The following is a 19,423-nucleotide window of genomic DNA, read 5'->3' as shown; positions in this document are numbered from 1 at the left end:
CTCAGGAGGCTGAGGCAGGAGACTCGCTTGAACCCGGGAGTTGGAGGTTGCAGTGAGCCAAGATCGAGCCACTGCACTCCAGCCTGGGCAACAAAGTGAAACTCCATCTCAAAAAAACTCACTAACAATGAATTTCTAAGCAATACCAAGCATAACCAGAAACCACTTTACACTAACAGCCACAGTAGAAACTCACAGATGATTTAACATTAACCTAAGACCTCACATGGAAATAACAGCTAAAGACTAGCCTTGGCCAAAAATGTTAAGCTTACAACTTGACATTTAAAGAAGAAAGAACAAGTAATAATTTTAAAAGGCAAGACTACAGCTTAGCCAGAGATCTCTTCCCCGATGCAGCTCTTCTTCTGTGAGAATAAAGTGTTAAGGATAGCATTAGCATTTAGTGAACTTACAATGTTATTATTTTATCAAGAAATGATTTACTTCTTTATATCATGATATTCATAAACCTATCCCATTCTTACACATAATTTATATTAAGTCCTTGGAAAATCTTTTTTCATGAAAAGATTGTTTTTAAATTTTTTTTAAAAAAAAGAAAATGTAATTCATATTGCAGTAATTCAACAGACCGTCCATTTTTAAAGAACAGATTTCTCTTCTTCGATTTCTTCAAAAGAAGATTCAGAGAAAAAGAGATTTTCATGACAGTTAGGTTCCACTTAGAGTACTGTTACTATATTTTGATAATGAAGAGAATATCTGGGTATATATAATATTTAATAAACGTTACAGGTAGGCCGGCATTTTAAAATCATTTGTTATTACAAGGCTGCCTTTGCTATCTTTCTCAGTTTATAACTAAATACATTACATGACGTTATGACTTAATTTGAATGTTTTCCATGTATTCTTTGTGTTTATTTACAAATAATAAGACAAAGTAATTGGCCAAAAATACTTATAATTTGTTCTGCTAAGTTGCATCACAGAATTTAAAAATAATGTATTAGTCTATAAGTACATTGTGTATTTTTCTCATTGTATTCATTTCTAAGAAAATATGAGGTGCCAGGCAACTGAAGTAAACTGATTTAATAGATTTGAGCTACTTTTTAAAATTAAATAACTAACAAGATCTCTACAGATAGTATATAGGAGGATCACCTGAAAATACACATTGTTTTAAAAGATCTAGAATTCACTTCACACTTGCCAGAATGCATACAGTACTGCCATCCTGCAGCCACACAGCCACCAGGCATGCTTTAAACCACTGTGCAGTACTGAATGAGAACTAGAGGAAAAGTTTCCAAAAACTCCGCTCCACATTTCTTTGTGCAATGTACAGCAAAATTCGGTGCACGTCTTGGTGATCACAGACAGAAAACTAAATTCATTTTGATGGTATGACGCCACTCACTATCACAGTTTTATTTTATTTTATTTTATTTATTTGAGTTGGATTTTCGCTCTTATTACCCAGGCTGGAGTGCAATGGCGCGATCTCAGCTCACCGCAACCTCTGCCTCCAGGTTCAAGCAATTCTCCTACCTCAGCCTCCTGAGTAGCTGGGATCACAGGTATGTGCCAGCATGCCCAGCTACTTTTGTATTTTTAGTAAAGACGGTGTTTCTCCACGTTGGTCAGGCTGGTCTCCAACTCCCGACCTCAGGTGATCGGCCCGCCTCGGCCTCTCAAAGTGCTGGGATTAAAGGCATAAACCACAGCGCCCGGCTTTATTATTTTATTTTATTTTATTTTATCTTATCTTATTTTTTTTTTTTTTTTTTTGAGACAGAGTTTCACTCTTGTCATACAGGCTGGAGTGCAATGGCGCGATCTCAGCTCACTGCAACCTCTGCCTCCTGGGTTCAAGTGATTCTCGTGCCTCAGCCTCCCAAGTAGCTCCCACCACCATGCCCAGCTAATTTTTGTAATTTTAGTAGACACAGAGTTTCATCATTTCGGCCAGGCTGGGCCTGAACTCCTGACCTCAGGTCATCCACCTGCCTCGGCCTCCCAAAGTGCTGGGATTACAGGCATTAGCCACTGCGCCCGGCCGCTATCACAATTTATTATTTGCTGGGAAAGTCTCCTTCAGAGGCTTAGACAATATATTATAATGATTCACATGATTGTTTTTGTTTTGTTTCCTGTTGTTTATTACTCAAGTGACTTAACATGGAAGATAAAAGATTGAAAAGAGGAAAAGAAAAAAGAAGGTAGCTATTTGAAGTATGTAACTAGGAAGTTTCTTTAGTCCTCTATTTTAGTCAAAGAATTGGAATTGGCTGGCGTTTATTTCTTTCAAACTATACATGCTCCCTCTTCCATGAATCTGATTGGCTGATTGGACTTCCTTCCTCCCAGCAGCTGGAATCACTAACTAGTGAATTACTGATACTGAAAGCATGTATATTATCCACTATGCATGTTAATGTAGGAAACCAACATTAGGATAATCTCTCTATCTCCATGATACTCAGCATCACTTTTCAGGTTCACATTCTGAGGTCTGGTCCCTGGGAAACAGTGTTCCCCTTCAATGCCACCCCCTCAATTCACTTTGGTCCACAGAGATGGCTGACTCTGTTCCTCCTGGGATAAACAGTAAGAGTGAACACAAGGACAGACGATGAAGGCTCACATACACATACTTATCTACTCTATTTTTATCTTATTTTTGTCATTAAAAATAGAACTCAATGCAGCCAAATGTATTGACCAGAATACTCCAATTCTGAATGAGTGAAATAAAATACTATTATACGGTACTTTGAAACATCTTTCTCACTAACGATACTTTTATTAATTTGTTTATCTAAATGTGATCCTTCTTCCAGCTCTGTACTTTGTACCTAAGCGTAAAACAAACTTAGAATTCACAGTTATCTTACTTAGATGAAAGTAACTCTTCGGAAAACGCACAGATACCAGAAGGCTTCCAGGCCCTGAGGGTCCCTGCCTTTGGATACTCTCTTAAACAGAAGGTATCAAGGTGCTTTGGAAACCAATTGTGCAAGTCCAAATCCTGGCTCTGCCCCTTCCCAGCAACGTGAATACAGCAGTTATTACCCCACTACGGGTCTCAGTGTCTCAGCTGCCTCCTGTGTAAATGAGATTCCATTTTTTCATATGGATAGAATGGGTTAATACATGCGAAACACAATAGTGCCTCGCACATGGAGAGGCCTACAGAGGATCTGCCTTAGTGTTACTACTTTTGTTCTTACTCTTAACATCAGAGTACTGCGCTGTCTTACTGCTATCTTTACCCAACATAAAAAGCAGGAAGGAACAAATCCTATCAGACAGTGTGATCGAAGGCCTTAGGAAAACAACCCCGAGTGACTCACAAGTCCTTCTTTTCACTCCCTTCAGATACATGCATGCCTTGCAGTGCACAAAGCTCAAGTATCAGAGTCCCTTCGTCATACTGGGAAGGGCCCTAATAATTCTGAATTCATAATTGTTTATTACTTTTCTTTTTTCTTTAAAAAGGTATCTAAAACTGGCCGGGCACGGTGGCTCACGCCTGTAATCCTAGCACTTTGGGAGGCCAAGGCAGGCAGACTGCCTGAGCTCAGGAGTTTGAGACCAGCCTGGGCAGTATGGTGAAACCCCATCTCTATGAACATACAAAAAAAAAAAAAAAAAAGATATCTAAAACTATAAAAACATCAGGCTCCAGAAAATGAAGATCCAGCTATATATCTACACAGAATCCTTTAAGTAATAGCTCCCCTATAGGTTTAGAGCCAGCTTCTGACAAAGACTGACTACTTTTATGAGAACTTAAAACTTCTGTTTTGTAATAGAAAATATATTTTAAAACACACCTAGAGTCTGTTTAAATAATTTTAAAAACAGAAATACAAAGTTGTTTCTTTACTCCTATGTTTATAACTTTGCCTACATAGAACTAATTTATTTTACAGTGTATGGTTTGAAAAATAAAATTTAAAAAGGAAAATATTACTTATAAACAATGGGGTAAGGAATATTTGGAAACTCTCTGCAACTCTTCTGTAAATCTAAAAGTAGATCAAAGTTTTGTGTTCTTTCATATACTAAGTTTTGGGATACATGTGCAGAATATGCAGGTTTGTTACAAAGGTATACATCGTGCCATGGTGTTCTGCTGCACCCATCAACCCATCATCTACATTAGGTATTTCTCCTAATACTATCCCTCCCCTAGACCCCCACTCCTCGACAGGCCCCGGCATGTGATGTTCCCCTCCCTGTGTCTGTGTGTTCTCAATGTTCAGTTCCCACTTATGAGTGAGAACATGCAGTGTTTGGTTTTCTGTTGCTATGTTAGTTTGCTGAGAATGATGGTTTCCAGCCTCATCCATGTCCCTGCAAAGGACACAAACTCATCCTTTTTTATGGCTGCATAGTATTCAATGGTGTATATGTGCTATATTTGCTTTATCTGGTCTATCATTGATGGGCATTTGGGTTGGTTCCAAGTCTTTGCTAGTGTGGATAGTGCTGCAATAAACATACGTGTGCATGTGTTTTTAGAACAGAATGATTTATAATCCTTTGGGTATATACCCAGTAATGAGATTGCTGGGTCAAATATTATTTCTGGCTCTAGATCCTTGAGGAATTGCCACACTGTCTTCCTGAAAGAGATGGAGTGTAGATCAAAGTTTTTGAAAAAAAATTTACAGCATTATACTATGTTTTTTTCCATATATACAAATATATGCTGTATATGTTATTAAGCAAATTATTTTTTCACTCAACAGTACAATTTTAAGATGCATCCATGTTGACATATAGTTCCAATTCATTCCTATTAATTGCTTCATTATGTGAATATACTACTAATTATCCCATTGATCAACATCTAGATCATTTCCAATTTTCCATCATTTACAAATAAGAAAACCTTTTAAATGTCACCTTCTGTACTTTCATGTAAGAGTTTTTCTTATCAAGACATGGAACTTCTAGATAACAGAGTATGTGCAATGTTAGGTTAATGAGTTTATATTAACTGTCCCCCCAAAATGGCTGTAGCAATCTCCACTCCCATCAGTATTACACAAACGTATTACACAACCATACAATTTCTCCAACAGTTAACCTGATGAGTATCTTATTGTTTCCATTTTCATTTCTCTGACATCCAGTAAGGTTCAGCATCCTTACATTTCCATTCTTGGAACTTTTAATTTCCTTTTCTGAGAAGTATTTTTCAGTATGACTTATACAATTTCCTACTGCGTGGTTTAATCTTTTTCTTATAGGTTAAAGTTCTTACAAATTCTGGATTCCAATCTGCTATCTCCTTGTTTGTTACTGATCATATAACTCCCAAACATTTACTGTTATGTAAACACTTTAAATTTTCATAAAGTCAAATATGTCAGTATCTTCTTCTGATTGTTCTTGAATTTCTGTGTCTTAATAAATCTCCCTTCAAGAAATAAGAATAATCTTCTTGTTTTCTTCTAATAGTTTTAATATTTTGTTTGTTTACAGTGAGGACTTTGATCCGTCTAGCATGTATTACTAAGCAGGATGAATATAAGCAATCTTTGCCCTTTTGGATTGCTAATTGATCCAACACCATCTCCTGAGTAACTGGCACCCCCCGACACACAGATTTACATGCTTCCTTTACCACACAGCTAAGAATGTTCCATTTTTGTAAATGCTTTATGTGTTTGAAAATAATGTACATTCTGCAAAATTATAATTCTAATTGTTTAAACCTATTACATTGAAATAGTCTTTGGCTGGGCACAGTGGCTCATGCTTGTAATCCCAGCACTTTGGGAGGCCAAGGCAGGAGGATTGCTTGAGACCAAGAGTTTGATACCAGGCTGGGCAACATAGTGAGACCCCATCTCTACAAAAAATTTTTTAAAAAATTAGCCGGGTGTGGTGGCACACACCTGTAGTCCCAATTACTTGGAAGGCTGAGGCAGGAGGATTGCTTGAAGCTGGTAGGCAGAGGCTGCAGTGAGTTGTAATCACATCACTGTGCTCTAGCCTGGGCAAGAGAGCAAGGCTGTGCCTCAAAACAAACAAACAAACAACCAAACAACAAAACAAAAACTTGTGTTTGATCATACAGCTGTGTAAATATTCAATGAATACTGTTATTCATCATTAATTCTGCCCTGTGCCTATGATTCTGCTGCCTACTGAACAGAAATCACGATTTGCATTTACAGTGTCTAGACCAATCTCTGCTATGTTTATTACTAATTTGCACTCTTCCCATCTATTATAACACCTGTCATAACGAATTACATTTATTTGCTAATATACCTGTCTCCCACTCTAGACTGTAAGCTTCTTGGGATTAGTCCATGTCCCAATCATTTCTGCATCTCCCAGTGCCTAGCACATCGCCTGGTCCAGAGTAGACATTTCACTAGTGTTTATTAAATTGTGTTTTTTGTCTTGTATAGTAGTTTTCAAGCTTTTTCATGTTGTTGTTAGTAAGAGATAATGAAATGAAAAGGAAGTGGAATCACAGGATCATCTCTTTCTCATGCCCTTCACTCCTTCTCAGAACATATTTTTTTAAAAAACTGCTTTATATGATCACCTCTATTATCTCTGTCATTGACAAATGTCCTTCAAAAGCCAAGTAGGCTTCATTAAAGTTCTACATTTTTAGAATAGGAACTCATCATCAAATAAGGGAGAAAAGGGGAAATATTAAATAATCACTTGACATTCTGTGATGGTTTTGTCTCCTTCATTCATTCAGCAAATATTTGGTCAGTTCCCACCATGTACTTAGCAGTCTTAAAAACTGTGGGAAATACAAATACCTTCTTGAGTTTGCCTTTAAAAATGAGAGAGAGAGACAGACAGAGACAGTGTGTGAAGCACCTAGCAGAGACTGACAGCACACTCGTTTGAGTGAACATGAGAAATGATTCTTTGGGTCCTTGTTTCATATTGAAACAAAGAACTATTCAATGACAACAGGGACTTTCTCATTTCCCAAGTGCCAAAGCAAACTTCTCTTTTGCCAAGGCTACATAAAACTGTACCTTCGATCCTTTCACAGAGCTTATGCAAAGAGTGCATCGGGCAGGCCTCACACAGTTTAATCTGCGTCTTGGCACTCTGCAGGGCAGCCGCTGTACTGAAGGCCTGTTTCAGAGTCAGCATTACCTCATCAACCTATAAGAAGAAACAAAACTCAGGTCTACAAAGTTGGCTTGCATGGCAACATTCAAAATTCAACAGCAATGTGAGCCTGTGTTGATGCTGATGAAATAAAAAGTAATAGAATTTTGATGACTAGAGTAGAGGCTAGCCGAGAGAAAATACTAAGTCTTGGAGTTAGACGTTTCATACATATAATTGAAAGCTGGATGAAATAAGATTATTTCGATGTGTGTAATATAATACTGCTCTGTTAATTTAAATTTAATGACATTTTCAAATCGCATTGAGGGCTATGCCATCAGAGAGTTTAATTAGCTAATCCTTCTGTTTAATTACATGGCTTATCAGATAAAGATCCTTTTGGAAGTTTTGTCTGCCACTTATATGAAACAACAAAATAGGTCCAACATTCACTTTGTTAATAGGTATCCTATGCACTTTACTCTTCTGCATTACTTTTAGTGTAAAAGCAAACAAAAAGTGTTAAGTACACTGTATAAAAACAAGTTCCATTTAAACAATGGTGGGGAAAGTCTGTGAACAACACTGGCTTATCCCTGTAACTTCTGATTTATTATCATTCCACTTCTGATTTGTGACACTAAGAAGGTCTTACACAGAGGCATCTAACAGCTGAGTCTCGCCGTTAGACTGGCAGCTTGCAAACTACCAGCTAACTTCTTCTTTGTTCATCCATGACCTAGTCAAAAAGTTTTAATCTAGCCTTTTTACTTCCTGGATGCTTCTTTGAAACCAATTAGCAGCTCATCCCCATGCATTGTTAAACCAATTTTCGGTTGTATCTCCTGTTCTGTAAACAATCACAAATGTAAAGTGTCATTTTCCTACACTCTGTAGGTCTTAGATCAAATTATGAAACCTGCATGACAGAGCCATTGAGCACTAAGGGCCTCATCCGAACTAGCTTTGATATTCAAAACCATTTACCATGCTTGGTAAGCACATTTTTACATTCTCTTTCCCCTTCCCCATGGCCTGATTTAAGAATAAATTATTATTTAAAGAATGTAATCTATTTCTACATTTGAGTATATGAGGAAACTGAAATAAACAGAGACTATTCTTCTACTATTTCTGAAAGAAGAGATCAAACACCAAGCGGTCAGTCATTATTCAATTATGTTTTATTATATCACCAACCTTAAGGCTTATGAATTTCTTATCATTCCATTAATAAAAGTAATTTTTCGTAAAATGTTATTTTTTTTATTTTTTTTTATTTTTTTTGAGACGGAGTCCCGCTCTGTCGCCCAGGCTGGAGTGTGGTGGCCGGATCTCAGCTCACTGCAAGCTCCGCCTCCCAGGTTTATGCCATTCTCCTGCCTCAGCCTCCCGAGCAGCTGGGACCACAGGCGCCCGCCACCTCGCCCAGCTAGTTTTTGTATTTTTTAGTAGAGACAGGGTTTCACCATGTTAGCCAGGATGGTCTTGATCTCCTGACCTCGCGATCTGCCCGTCCCGGCCTCCCAAAGTGCTGGGATTACAGGCTTGAGCCACCGCGCCCAGCCAAAATGTTATTTTATACTATAAGCAAAAAGTAATAATTTCTAATTCTTCAAAATAAAAGGACTACATCTTTAATGACTTTGCATTTTTATTTCATTTGCCTTGTTATGCATTCAAAAGCTATCTGTGCAGATGTTCATTTATTTCTATTTTCTTGTTTCTCATTTATTTTAAACACTGAAGGGGTTAGCAATCTACGAGTAATATAAATAGCTTCCATATAAATTATTTGTGATTTAATAATACCGCCTTGTAAAAGGTACCTAGTAGAAATATTGAACTTTTGATGTTTTCACTATTTCTGGGTGAAACAAGAGGTCATGGTGTCTGAAATGTAGCTACCAACTTCTCCTGTACACAAATATTACTAAAAACTTATTTGACTTCTAAAATTATAAATACTTTATTTTCTAAAATCTATCACTTTTCGCAAATGACCTATAAGTTTTTTATTATTATTATTATACTTTAAGTTCTAGGGTACATGTGCACAATGTACAGGTTTGTTACATACGTGTACATGTACTATGTTGGTGTGTTGCACCCATTAAGTTGTCATTTACATTAGGTATATCTCCTAATGCTATCCCTCCCCCCTCCCCCCACCCCACAATAGACCCCGGTGTGTGATGTTCCCCTTCCTGTGTCCAAGTGTTCTCATTGTTCAATTCCCACCTATAAGTGAGAACAGGCAGTGTTTGGTTTTTTGTCCTTGCAATAGTTTGCTGAGAATGATGGTTTCCAGCTGCATCCATGTCCCTAAGAAAGGACATGAACTCGTCCTTTTTCATGGCTGCATAGTATTCCATGGTGTATATGTGCCACATTTTCTTAATCCAGTTTATCATTGATGGCCATTTGGGTTGGTTCCAAGTCTTTGCTATTGTGAATAGTGCCACAATAAACATACGTGTGCATGGGTCTTCACAGCAGCATGATTTATAATTCTTTGGGTATATATCCAGTAATGGGATGGCTGGGTCAAATGGTATTTCTTTTTTTTTTTTTCTTTTTTTTTTTTTGAGACGGAGTCTTGCTCTGCCACCCAGGCTGGAGTGCAGTGGCCGGATCTCAGCTCACTGCAAGCTCCGCCTCCCGGGTTCACGCCATTCTCCTGTCTCAGCCTCCCGAGTAGCTGGGACTACAGGCGCCCGCCTCGTCGCCCGGCTGGTTTTTTGTATTTTCTATTAGAGACAGGGTTTCACCGTGTTAGCCAGGATGGTCTCAATCTCCTGACCTCGTGATCCGCCCGTCTCGGCCTCCCAAAGTGCTGGGATTACAGGCTTGAGCCACCGCACCCGGCCTCAAATGGTATTTCTAGTTCTAGATCCTTGAGGAATCGCCACACTGTCTTCCACAAGGGTTGAACTAGTTTACAGTCCCACCAACAGCATAAAAGTGTTCCTGTTTTTCCACATCCTCTCCAGCACCTGTTTCCTGACTTTTTAACGATCACCATTCTAACTGGTGTGAGATGGTATCTCATTGTGGTTTTGATTTGCATTTCTCTGATGGCCAGTGATGATGAGCATTTTTTCATGTATCTGTTGGCTGCATAAATGTCCTCTTTTGAGAAGTGTCTGTTCATATCCTTTGCCCACGTTTTGATGGGGTTGTTTGTTTTTTTCTTGTAAATTTGTTTGAGTTCCTTCTAGATTTTGGATATTAGCCCTTTGCCAGATGAGTAGATTGCAAACTTTTTTTCCCATTCTGTAGGTTGCCTGTTCACTCTGACGGTAGTTTCTTTTGCTGTGCAGAAGCTCTTTAGTTTAATTAGATCCCATTTGTCAATTTTGGCTTTTGTTGCCATTGCTTTTGGTGTTTTAGACATGAAGGCCTTGACAATGCCTATGTCCTGAATGGTATTGCCAAGGTTATCTTCTAGGGTTTTCATGGTTTTAGGTCTAACATTTAAGTCTTTAATCCATCTTGAATTAATTTTTGTATATGGTATAAGGAAGGGATCCAGTTTCAGCTTTCTACATATGGCTAGCCAGTTTTCCTAACACCATTTATTAAATAGGGAATCCTTTCCCCATTTCTTGTTTTTGTCAGGTTTGTCAAAGATCAGATGGTTGTAGATGTGTGGCATTATTTCTGAGGGCTCTGTTCTGTTCCATTGGTTTATATCTCTGTTTTGGTACCAGTACCATGCTGTTTTGGTTACTGTAGCCTTGTAGTATGGTTTGAAGTCAGGTAGCGTGATGCCTCCAGCTTTGTTCTTTTGGCTTAGGATTGACTCAGCAATGTGAGCTCTTTTTTGGTTCCGTATGAACTTTAAAGTAGTTTTTTTTCCAATTCTGTGAAGAAAGTCATAGGTAGCTTCATGGGGATGGCATTGAATCTATAAATGACCTTGGGCAGTATGGCCATTTTCATGATATTGATTCTTCCTATCCATGAGCATGGAATGTTCTTCCATTTGTGTCCTCTTTTATTCTGTTGAGCCGTGGTTTGTAGTTCTCCTTGAAGAGGTCCTTCACATCCCTTGTAAGTTGGATTCCTAGGTATTTTATTCTCTTCGAAGCAATTGTGAATGAGAGTTCACTCATGATTTGGCTCTCTGTTTGTCTGTTATTGGTGTATAAGAATGCTTGTGATTTTTGCACATTGATTTTGTATTCTGAGACTTTGCTGAAGTTGCTTATCAGCTTAAGGAGATTTTGGACTGAGACGATGGGGTTTTGTAAACATACAATCATGTCATCTGCAAACAGGGACAATTTGACTTCCTCTTTTCCTAATAGAATATCCTTTATTTCTTTCTCCTGCCTGATTGCCCTGGCCAGAACCTGCAACACTATGTTGAACAGGAGTGGTGAGAGACAGCATCCCTGTCTTGTGCTAGTTTTCAAGGGGAATGCTTCCAGTTTTTGCCCATTCAGTATGATATTGGCTATGGGTTTGTCATAAATAGTTCTTATTATTTTGAGATACGTCCCATCAATACCGAATTTATTGAGTTTTTAGCATGAAGGGCTGTTGAATTTTGTCAAAGGTCTTTTCTGCGTCTATTGAGATAATCATGTGGTTTTGTCTTTGGTTCTGTTTATATGCTGGATTATGTTTACTGATTTGCGTATGTTGAACCAGCCTTGCATCCCAGGGATGAAGCACACTTGATCATGGTGGATAAGCTGTTTTGATGTGCTGCTGGATTCGGTTTGCCAGTATTTTATTGAGGATTTTTGTATCAATGTTCATCAGGGATATTGGGCTAAAATTCTCTTTTTTTGTTGTGTCTCGGCCTGGCTTTGGTATCAGGATAATGTTGGCCTCATAAAATGAGTTAGGGAGGATTCCCTCTCTTTCTATTGATTGGAATAGTTTCAGAAGGATTGGTACCAGCTCCTCCTTGTACCTCTGGTAGAATTCAGCTGTCAATCCATCTGGTCCTAGACTTTTTTTGGTTGGTAAGCTATTAATTATTGCCTCAATTTCAGAACCTGTTATTGGTCTATCCAGAGATTCAACTTCTTCCTGGTTTAGTCTTGGGAGGGTGTATGTGTCCAAGTATTTATCCATTTCTTCTATATTTTCTAGTTTATTTGCATAGAGGTGTTTACAGTATTCTCTGATGGTAGCTTGTATTTCTGTGGGATTGGTGGTGAAATCCCCTTTATCATTTTTTATTGTGTCTACTTGATTCTTCTCTCTTTTCTTCTTTATTAGTCTTGCTAGTGGTCTATCAATTTTGTTGATCTTTTCAAAAAAACAGCTCCTGGATTCATTGATTTTTTTTTTCAAGAGTTTTTTATGTCTCTATCTCCTTCACTTCCGCTCTGATCTTACTTATTTCTTGCCTTATGTTAGCTTTTGAATGTGTTTGCTCTTGTTTCTCTAGTACTTTTAATTGTGATGTTAGGGTGTCAATTTTAGATCTTTCCTGCTTTCTCCTGTGGGCATTTAGTGCTATAAATCTCCCTCTACACACTGCTTTAAATGTGTCCCAGAGATTCTGGTATGTTGTGTCTTTGTTCTCACTGGTTTCAAAGAACATCTTTATTTTTGCCTTCATTTCGTTATGTACCCAGTAGTCCTTCAGGAGCAGGTTGTTCAGTTTCCATGTAGTTGAGCGGTTTTGAGTGAGTTTCTTAATCCTGAGTTCTAGTTTGATTGCACTGTGGTCTGAGAGACAGTTTGTTATAATTTCTGCTCTTTTATATTTGCTGAGGAGTGTTTTACTTCCAATGATGTGGTCAGTTTTGGAAGAAGCACAATGTGGTGCTGAGAAGAATGTATATTCTGTTGATTTGGGGTGGAGAGTTCTGTAGGTGTCTTTTGGTTATACTTTCCCTGAATATTTTGGTCTGCATCTGTGGAGTTTACATTTTCTTCATTTGTAAGTAGCAGTCCACCTGTACTTTCTTCACACTCTTTAAACCCTATTTTAGAGAAAGCACTTCTGAAGAAATAATATTTTCTACAAATCTCAAGGGTTGGTTAAACAAGAGTAAGCTGCCTGCCTACAACTATTTTAAGAAAGAAAGAAGAAAAGAACGAAAGAAGAAAAGAAAGAAAGAAAGAAAGAAAGAAAGAAAGAAAGAAAGAAAGAAAGAAAGAAAGAAAGAAAGAAAGAAAGAAAGAAAGAAAGGAGGGAGGAAGGAAGGAAGAGAGAGAAAGAAGGGAGGAAGAAGGAAAGAAGGGAGAAGGTTAGGAGAGACAAAGGGAGGAGAAAAGGAAGAACTGATCATCTAAACTTCCAGCATAGCCCTCCAGGGCCCGTCAGAACACTACCCTGTTTACAAATTCACAGCAATTATTACAAAGAAGCAAAACAAAATGCTAATCGTGCATTCTTGGTACTCAGAGAAGGTAAATCAGCATGCGTGGTGTTGCAATACATTGTCTTACACAAGCCACATCACTCCTAACACTGCTTAGACTGATAATATTTAATTGACTGCTTTGTTTTGATCTATGTATCAGCTCCTTAAGCAATCCTCCATTATGAAGGAGATTTACGTTTAATTTTTCTTAAGATTTGCAGTTCTGATGCCTCACTATTCAGTTAAGATGCTTACTGATAAAATTAAACGTGGTTTGAAAGATCCTAGCATAGGCCTGTTCTTAAGAATAATTATGCCAAACCTCAGATTCTGACACAGCTTCAAGCAGTAGGAAGGCATTCACAGCCAGTCAAGTCTGTTGCCTTAGTCACAGATCACGCTAGGTGGAAAAATGCAGCATGTTCCCAGACTTTCTATTGTGATTCCCTGTTTCCAAAACTCATTCTACATGCATGAGGGCAAAATGAAAACACTGAAAACTAAAAACAAAACAAAACCTGTAAAAAGGATTAGAAGTAACAAAGTTTTACGTCATTTTCCTTTTAGTGCAAGTTCTCCAGAGATCACAGATTAACCAGCACCTAGAAAATGATTGCCTGAAGTTAAGAGTAATGCAGTCATTCAGTCACTCAAAGAACAAAAGTACCAAGCACCTGCTATCCTAGAACCTCCATGACACAACATGTAAAAGAGATAGTCCAAAATCTGTGCAACTCACAATCTAGTAGAGTAGGTGGTTATTACAACAGATGAGTGAGTGTGGGGATTGGCAAGAACTGTTAGAGACCTAGGAATAAAGTATAGTAAGAGAACTAACAAGAGTGCAACTAAAGGAGGCAATTCCTGCAAAACAGGGAGTCAGGAAAGACTTCAGTAGGATGTGATATGTAAGCTGGGGCCTGAAAAATATGCAATAGAAAAGAAAGGGAATGGTACTCAGGTTATAGTAGGGCAGAGCCAGGCTTGCTTCACTTCCAAAATTAAAAGCAGTAAAGAAAAGAGATAACTAAAGCACTGCATACTCTCCTCGCTTAGTAGCTGGACAGTATGAAAGGCAGCACGCCCTGGTTCTGGCATCCTCTGACATGGTACACTCCTCACTCCATGCAGTGAATGGGGACCTCTAAGTTTCAGCTGTACTACTGTGAGCCATAGTGGGCCTTCAGAGAGCTGCAGCCTCTCACTCAAGTCCTTACGTCCCATGAACTAACCAACATGTGTGGGTTTCAGTAGCAAGTCAAACTAAAAGCAGTATCACACCAACCATCAAAGCAGTCTTTGTGGTCTGACCCAGAGAAGACCTTGTAAGACGAACGGCGTGTGTGAGAAAGGTCACGAAAGGGCATGGCATTCCAGTCTACGTGCAGATGAGGCTAGAGAATGAAGTGAGCCCCGCTGTGTGCTACACAATCTGGATTTTGTCCCTTAACAGTGAGGCATAAACCAGGTTCCAAGGAGGAAATTTTGTGAGAAATAAAACTCTAGCACAATGTAGAAAATGAAGAGATGGCAAATTAAACCCGCGGCAGGATTACTAGTTAGGACACTAACACTAACACAAGGGCCGAAGTAAAGAAGATGAATGCCTAGAATCAGGCAGCAAAGAAGAAAAGTGGGAGAAATGGAGAAAAGAGACATTCTGCTCTTTCAGTCAATAGGATTTGATGAACAACTGCATATAAAATGTGAAAGAGATACATTAGCATTTCTAAGTAGAGAAGTTAGGTAAATGGTGCTTCCAAAATAAAACATATGGGGTATATGATAGGTTTTAGAAAGGTAGCAGAGCAGGGGATCCAGAACGTGGTAGAAAGATCAGCCCTAGAGTAGAGGAGGGACACAGAGAAGGAGTGAGGTGTGCGCGTGCAGGGAATGGGTGGGGAGCGGGGCGTGTGTGGAATAACATCCTAGGCTATGACTTTCTACCAAACTCTTACTTTGTTGGCATTCTCTAATGTTAGGTCATCGGTTTTCTTTGGCTTTCTTTCTTTTTCTTCCCCCGGTTCTATCCAACCTGTCTTTCACTGTCATTTACACAATGATAATCTCAAATTTCTATCTCAAGTCCTAAATGCAACCTATTTAGCAACAGTCCCTGGATATCAACATGTGGATATTTCATATGTATGGTTATTTAGAGGAAGGACAAAACTCAAATGGAACTCTCGAGAATAGGAAACTGTTAGTGATGGGAGTTTTACATTTTTTAGAGAAAAAGATGAAGGCCAGAGGCTGCTGGTCACAAAGTGCCTTTGAACAAATTCACTCCTACTTCTTCATTATTTCTAACCTCGGTGTCCACACTGGGAACGTGTAAGGCAAGAGTCGGGCAGGGATAATTGTGATATGCGCCAAGGGCACAAGGACAATGCTGCCTGACTGATTTCTATATAACGAAGTTTTATGTGTTTCCCTGGGAGAAATCCTGGTTGGGAGGATCACATGTCTAAGAAAATAATTTTCTGTAAACTTTTCTAAAAATGGTGATGTGTAAGTCTAAAGGTTTGTGTTAAAATGATATGGGGAGATGGCATAAGTGCAAGAATAAGTAAAAACTTTGAGGGGAAAAAAGTCAACATATTTCTTAGCCACTCAGATATATGTCCAAGCCTGCCTTACATGTTTCCTCTTGAACTCCAATTACCTTTAGTTGAGAGCAGGAGAGGGGTAGTGTTAAAGATAAGAACTGACTTTTAAATGCCAAAGAAGAAAATGAAGGTTAAAGTAAGGCCACAACAAATATGATATTTTAAAAATGAAGAAGGGACTAATAAAATAAAGGAAGAAAACCAAAATAGCTCTCTATACTGCTGACATAAGCATTATCTATTCTGTGATGTTATAGCAATTAAGAAAATAAAAGATCAATGCCCTTCCTTATCTTCTCATATGAGCAATGAAAATAGTAACAGCTTTTCTCCTATTATTAGTCTTTTCCTACCTTTTAAAAATGCTCAAGTTTCCATGACTGGGTTTATTAAACCCAAGAAAGTATCTAGGCATATATTTTACCATGACAATTTGTTTTTGCTTTTCTACTGCTGTGCTGCTTTGAAGGGGAAAAACATATTTCTAGATGCCTTCTTCTTCCCATAGATAGCCATTTTGCAAGACCTGGGCTCCTAACAGGCAAGTCTTCTGTTCGACCGATGTGTCCGCAGGAGCAAGCAGACAGCAATAACACTACTTACCAGAGATTCGCTGGCACACTGGAACACGTAACAAATATACTGGCTAAGTCCAGGCTCTGGAGACTCCCGGCAGATAAAGCCAAAGTGATCCACATGCTTTATACCCTAGATGGAGGGGAAGAAGTGCAATAAAAAATTTATGGGAATATATCTTTTAATCAACAATATGGAAAGCAACATCAGTTCTCTGCTTTCACAGTTCTATGAATTTCTTCTTCACAGTGATGAAGGGGGGACATAATGTCATAGCAAACTCATACAGTGGCCTGTTGATACATAAAATAAAAGGTGAGACTAACACAGACTGTTTTGCTTCTGGTAAACACTCTGCGACTCAAGGCCACAGGAGGAAAAATATTGATGGTATGATCCACTGTGTCTTGTAATAAAATGCCACCCATGTCTGCAATCAATGGAGTTTTCAATTTACTGTCTTCTTAGCACGGCAGTCTGATATTCCTCATAAACACTGTTCTTATCTATCTGAGGCTAAGAATCTGAGAAAAACTAATACTGACAATACTCAAATTAAATGGCATGCAATTCCCTAAAGTATGCATAAAATCACTAGAATGTTTGTCTCTTTACAGACACTCAAGGAGCCACACTTAAAAGACTGATACGTTAAAGAAATTATTGCAGGTGCCAATTATCCACACTGACGAATCCTTGTACTTCCTGGACCCGGGCTAAATAACCTCTATATCTCATTTAAAAAAAAAAAAAATCAGAATCATCTGTGATTTTCTTTCAGTCTAAATGTATACATACCGGTAAATAGACAACACCTTAATAGCAAGCATAGTACTTAGAAAAGCCAGGTAGGTAAAAAATTTAAAGTTGTCCTGAAATCACCTAAATCCAAGTGAAAAGGAAAAACATGCTTTGAAGTCAGATTTGTGCTTAAATCTTGATTCAACTAATTGTGGGATATGTGATTTTGCACTGGGTTGCTCATGACTATCTCTGAGCACCCATTTCTCATTATAAACCAGTAGTAACAGCACCTACTGTCAGGAATGTTCGAGATTTAGAACTAAGAAATATAATTCCTAGGATGCTTGATAAATGGCAACCCCTATTTTGTTATAATAAGCTCAATCTATCCAATGGAAATAGAAAAGGAAATCAATTCTGGTAAAAAGAAAAAGTCAGTACAGAGCAGAGAGGTTGCAACTCTTGAGGTGAAAGTAAGCAATCTGTATGGATATGATATCCATACAGATTAAATTTGCACGGTGACTACCAGCCCTCCATATGACCTTTAGATACACAACCTCGATTTTCATCTTTCCATTCTCATCTCCTTTCCTCTGGCTTTATCTCCTATAGCATTCCCTTCTCACCTCCACAACTCCAGCCACACGGGCCTCAATTTGGTACAATTTATTAGTGACTTAAGAATATCCTTTACTCGCTTAGTACTAAATGGGAAAAATTCACAGGACCTCATTAGCTCGGAGAGTCCTGAGGCAATGGCAACGTTTCCAGGAAAGAAAACCACTCCTGTAGTCCCCATGCTTGCCAGGCAAACAGTCCGACAGATTTTGAAGAAAGAAGCATTTGTGGGTGTGCACTATTAAAAATCAGGCTCTTCCTGAAAACAGCCACATTACATGAGTTCAATTCCCTGGAAAGACATAATAAGAGCAGGGCCAGCCACTCAGTGAGGAGCAGATGGCTAAACCTGACAATTACCTCAATGAAAGTCAGGGCTTTCCACAGATATCCCTCCTGCTTCTGTTTATTTCTTTTCCTGAACCAGAATATCAGAATGCACATCTTGACTTTAAAAACATACAAAGGGGAAACAAGAAATTGTATCTGAATTTCCAATTTTTGGTTTGGCTAGTTCTTTTTTTTATTTCTTTCTATTTTTTTTTCTTTTAGCTGCCCAATGAACACTGAGAGTTTTCTCACCAGGAGGCTCGGGAGGTGTGGGGTGGGAGGCACAGCTTTTGAGGATGCCCCTTGGTGCTCTGGGGTAGGAACTGCTTTGGTTCAGACATCACTTTCTCTTTAGTATTTGGCATAAGCCCACCACATGTAAAGTGCTCATTGATTCAACATGTATCGAACACCTCGGGGTTAAGCTCTGTCTGAGTACATCTGACTCTGATGTCCTACAGAATGACACCACAGCCTCAGACACCTGCCCTCACAGCACTTACGATCTCCCAGGACCACCAGTAAACTGGTAATTACAAGAATGCTTAATAAATAGTTTTCAGTTAAAATTTCTGTGTCTTTTAAGTAGGAATTTAGAAATTTACAATACATTCCTCCTTATGTCAACTGCTGACAAAGTTATTAGAGTAGAAAAGTTTTATCTACACAATGTAATTTTATGTCTCCATATAATAGAAAGTATATTAAAACAAAATATCAGATATGAACTGTATTAGCTGAGACTGGGGTAAACAATTAACAAGGTGTACAAAAACTGGCCAGCATGGTGGCTCATGCTTGTAATCCCAGCACTTTGGGAGGCCAAGGCAGGAAGATCTCGAGGCCACGAGTTCAAGACCATTCTGGGCAACATAATGAGACCTCGTCTCTACAAAAAATTTAAGAAAATAAAAAAATAACAAGTGGCCAGGCATGGTGGTACATGCCTGTGGTCCCAGCTACTGGAGAGGCTGAGGTGGGAGGATTGCTTGAGCCGGAAAGGTCAAGGCTATAATGAGCCATGATCACGCCACTGCAGTCCAGCCTGGATGACAGAGGAAGACCCTGTCTCTAAATAAATAAATAAATAAATAAATAAATAAATAAATAAATAAATAAATAAATAAA

General features: G+C 38.5%; 1 protein-coding gene across 2 annotated transcripts in view; it reads right to left on the bottom strand.

The window, feature by feature from the left end:
- The window catches only part of TBC1D4 (TBC1 domain family member 4), a 208,034-nt gene that overhangs the window by 58,408 nt on the left and 130,203 nt on the right, over positions 1-19,423 (bottom strand). For both annotated transcript variants that reach the window (XM_023186267.3, XM_023186275.3), the window contains exons 4-5: positions 16,628-16,732; positions 6,999-7,131 (exon numbers count right to left, since the gene is read on the bottom strand). In XM_023186267.3, the coding sequence (XP_023042035.1) occupies positions 6,999-7,131; positions 16,628-16,732 (238 nt within the window). The remainder of the gene's footprint in view (positions 1-6,998; positions 7,132-16,627; positions 16,733-19,423) is intronic.

This window comes from Piliocolobus tephrosceles, chromosome X (genome assembly GCF_002776525.5).
Source record: "Piliocolobus tephrosceles isolate RC106 chromosome X, ASM277652v3, whole genome shotgun sequence".
Classification (NCBI taxonomy): domain Eukaryota; kingdom Metazoa; phylum Chordata; class Mammalia; order Primates; family Cercopithecidae; genus Piliocolobus; species Piliocolobus tephrosceles.
The sequence above is the reverse complement of the archived record's forward strand: the minus strand, read 5'-3'. Positions and strand labels throughout refer to the sequence as shown.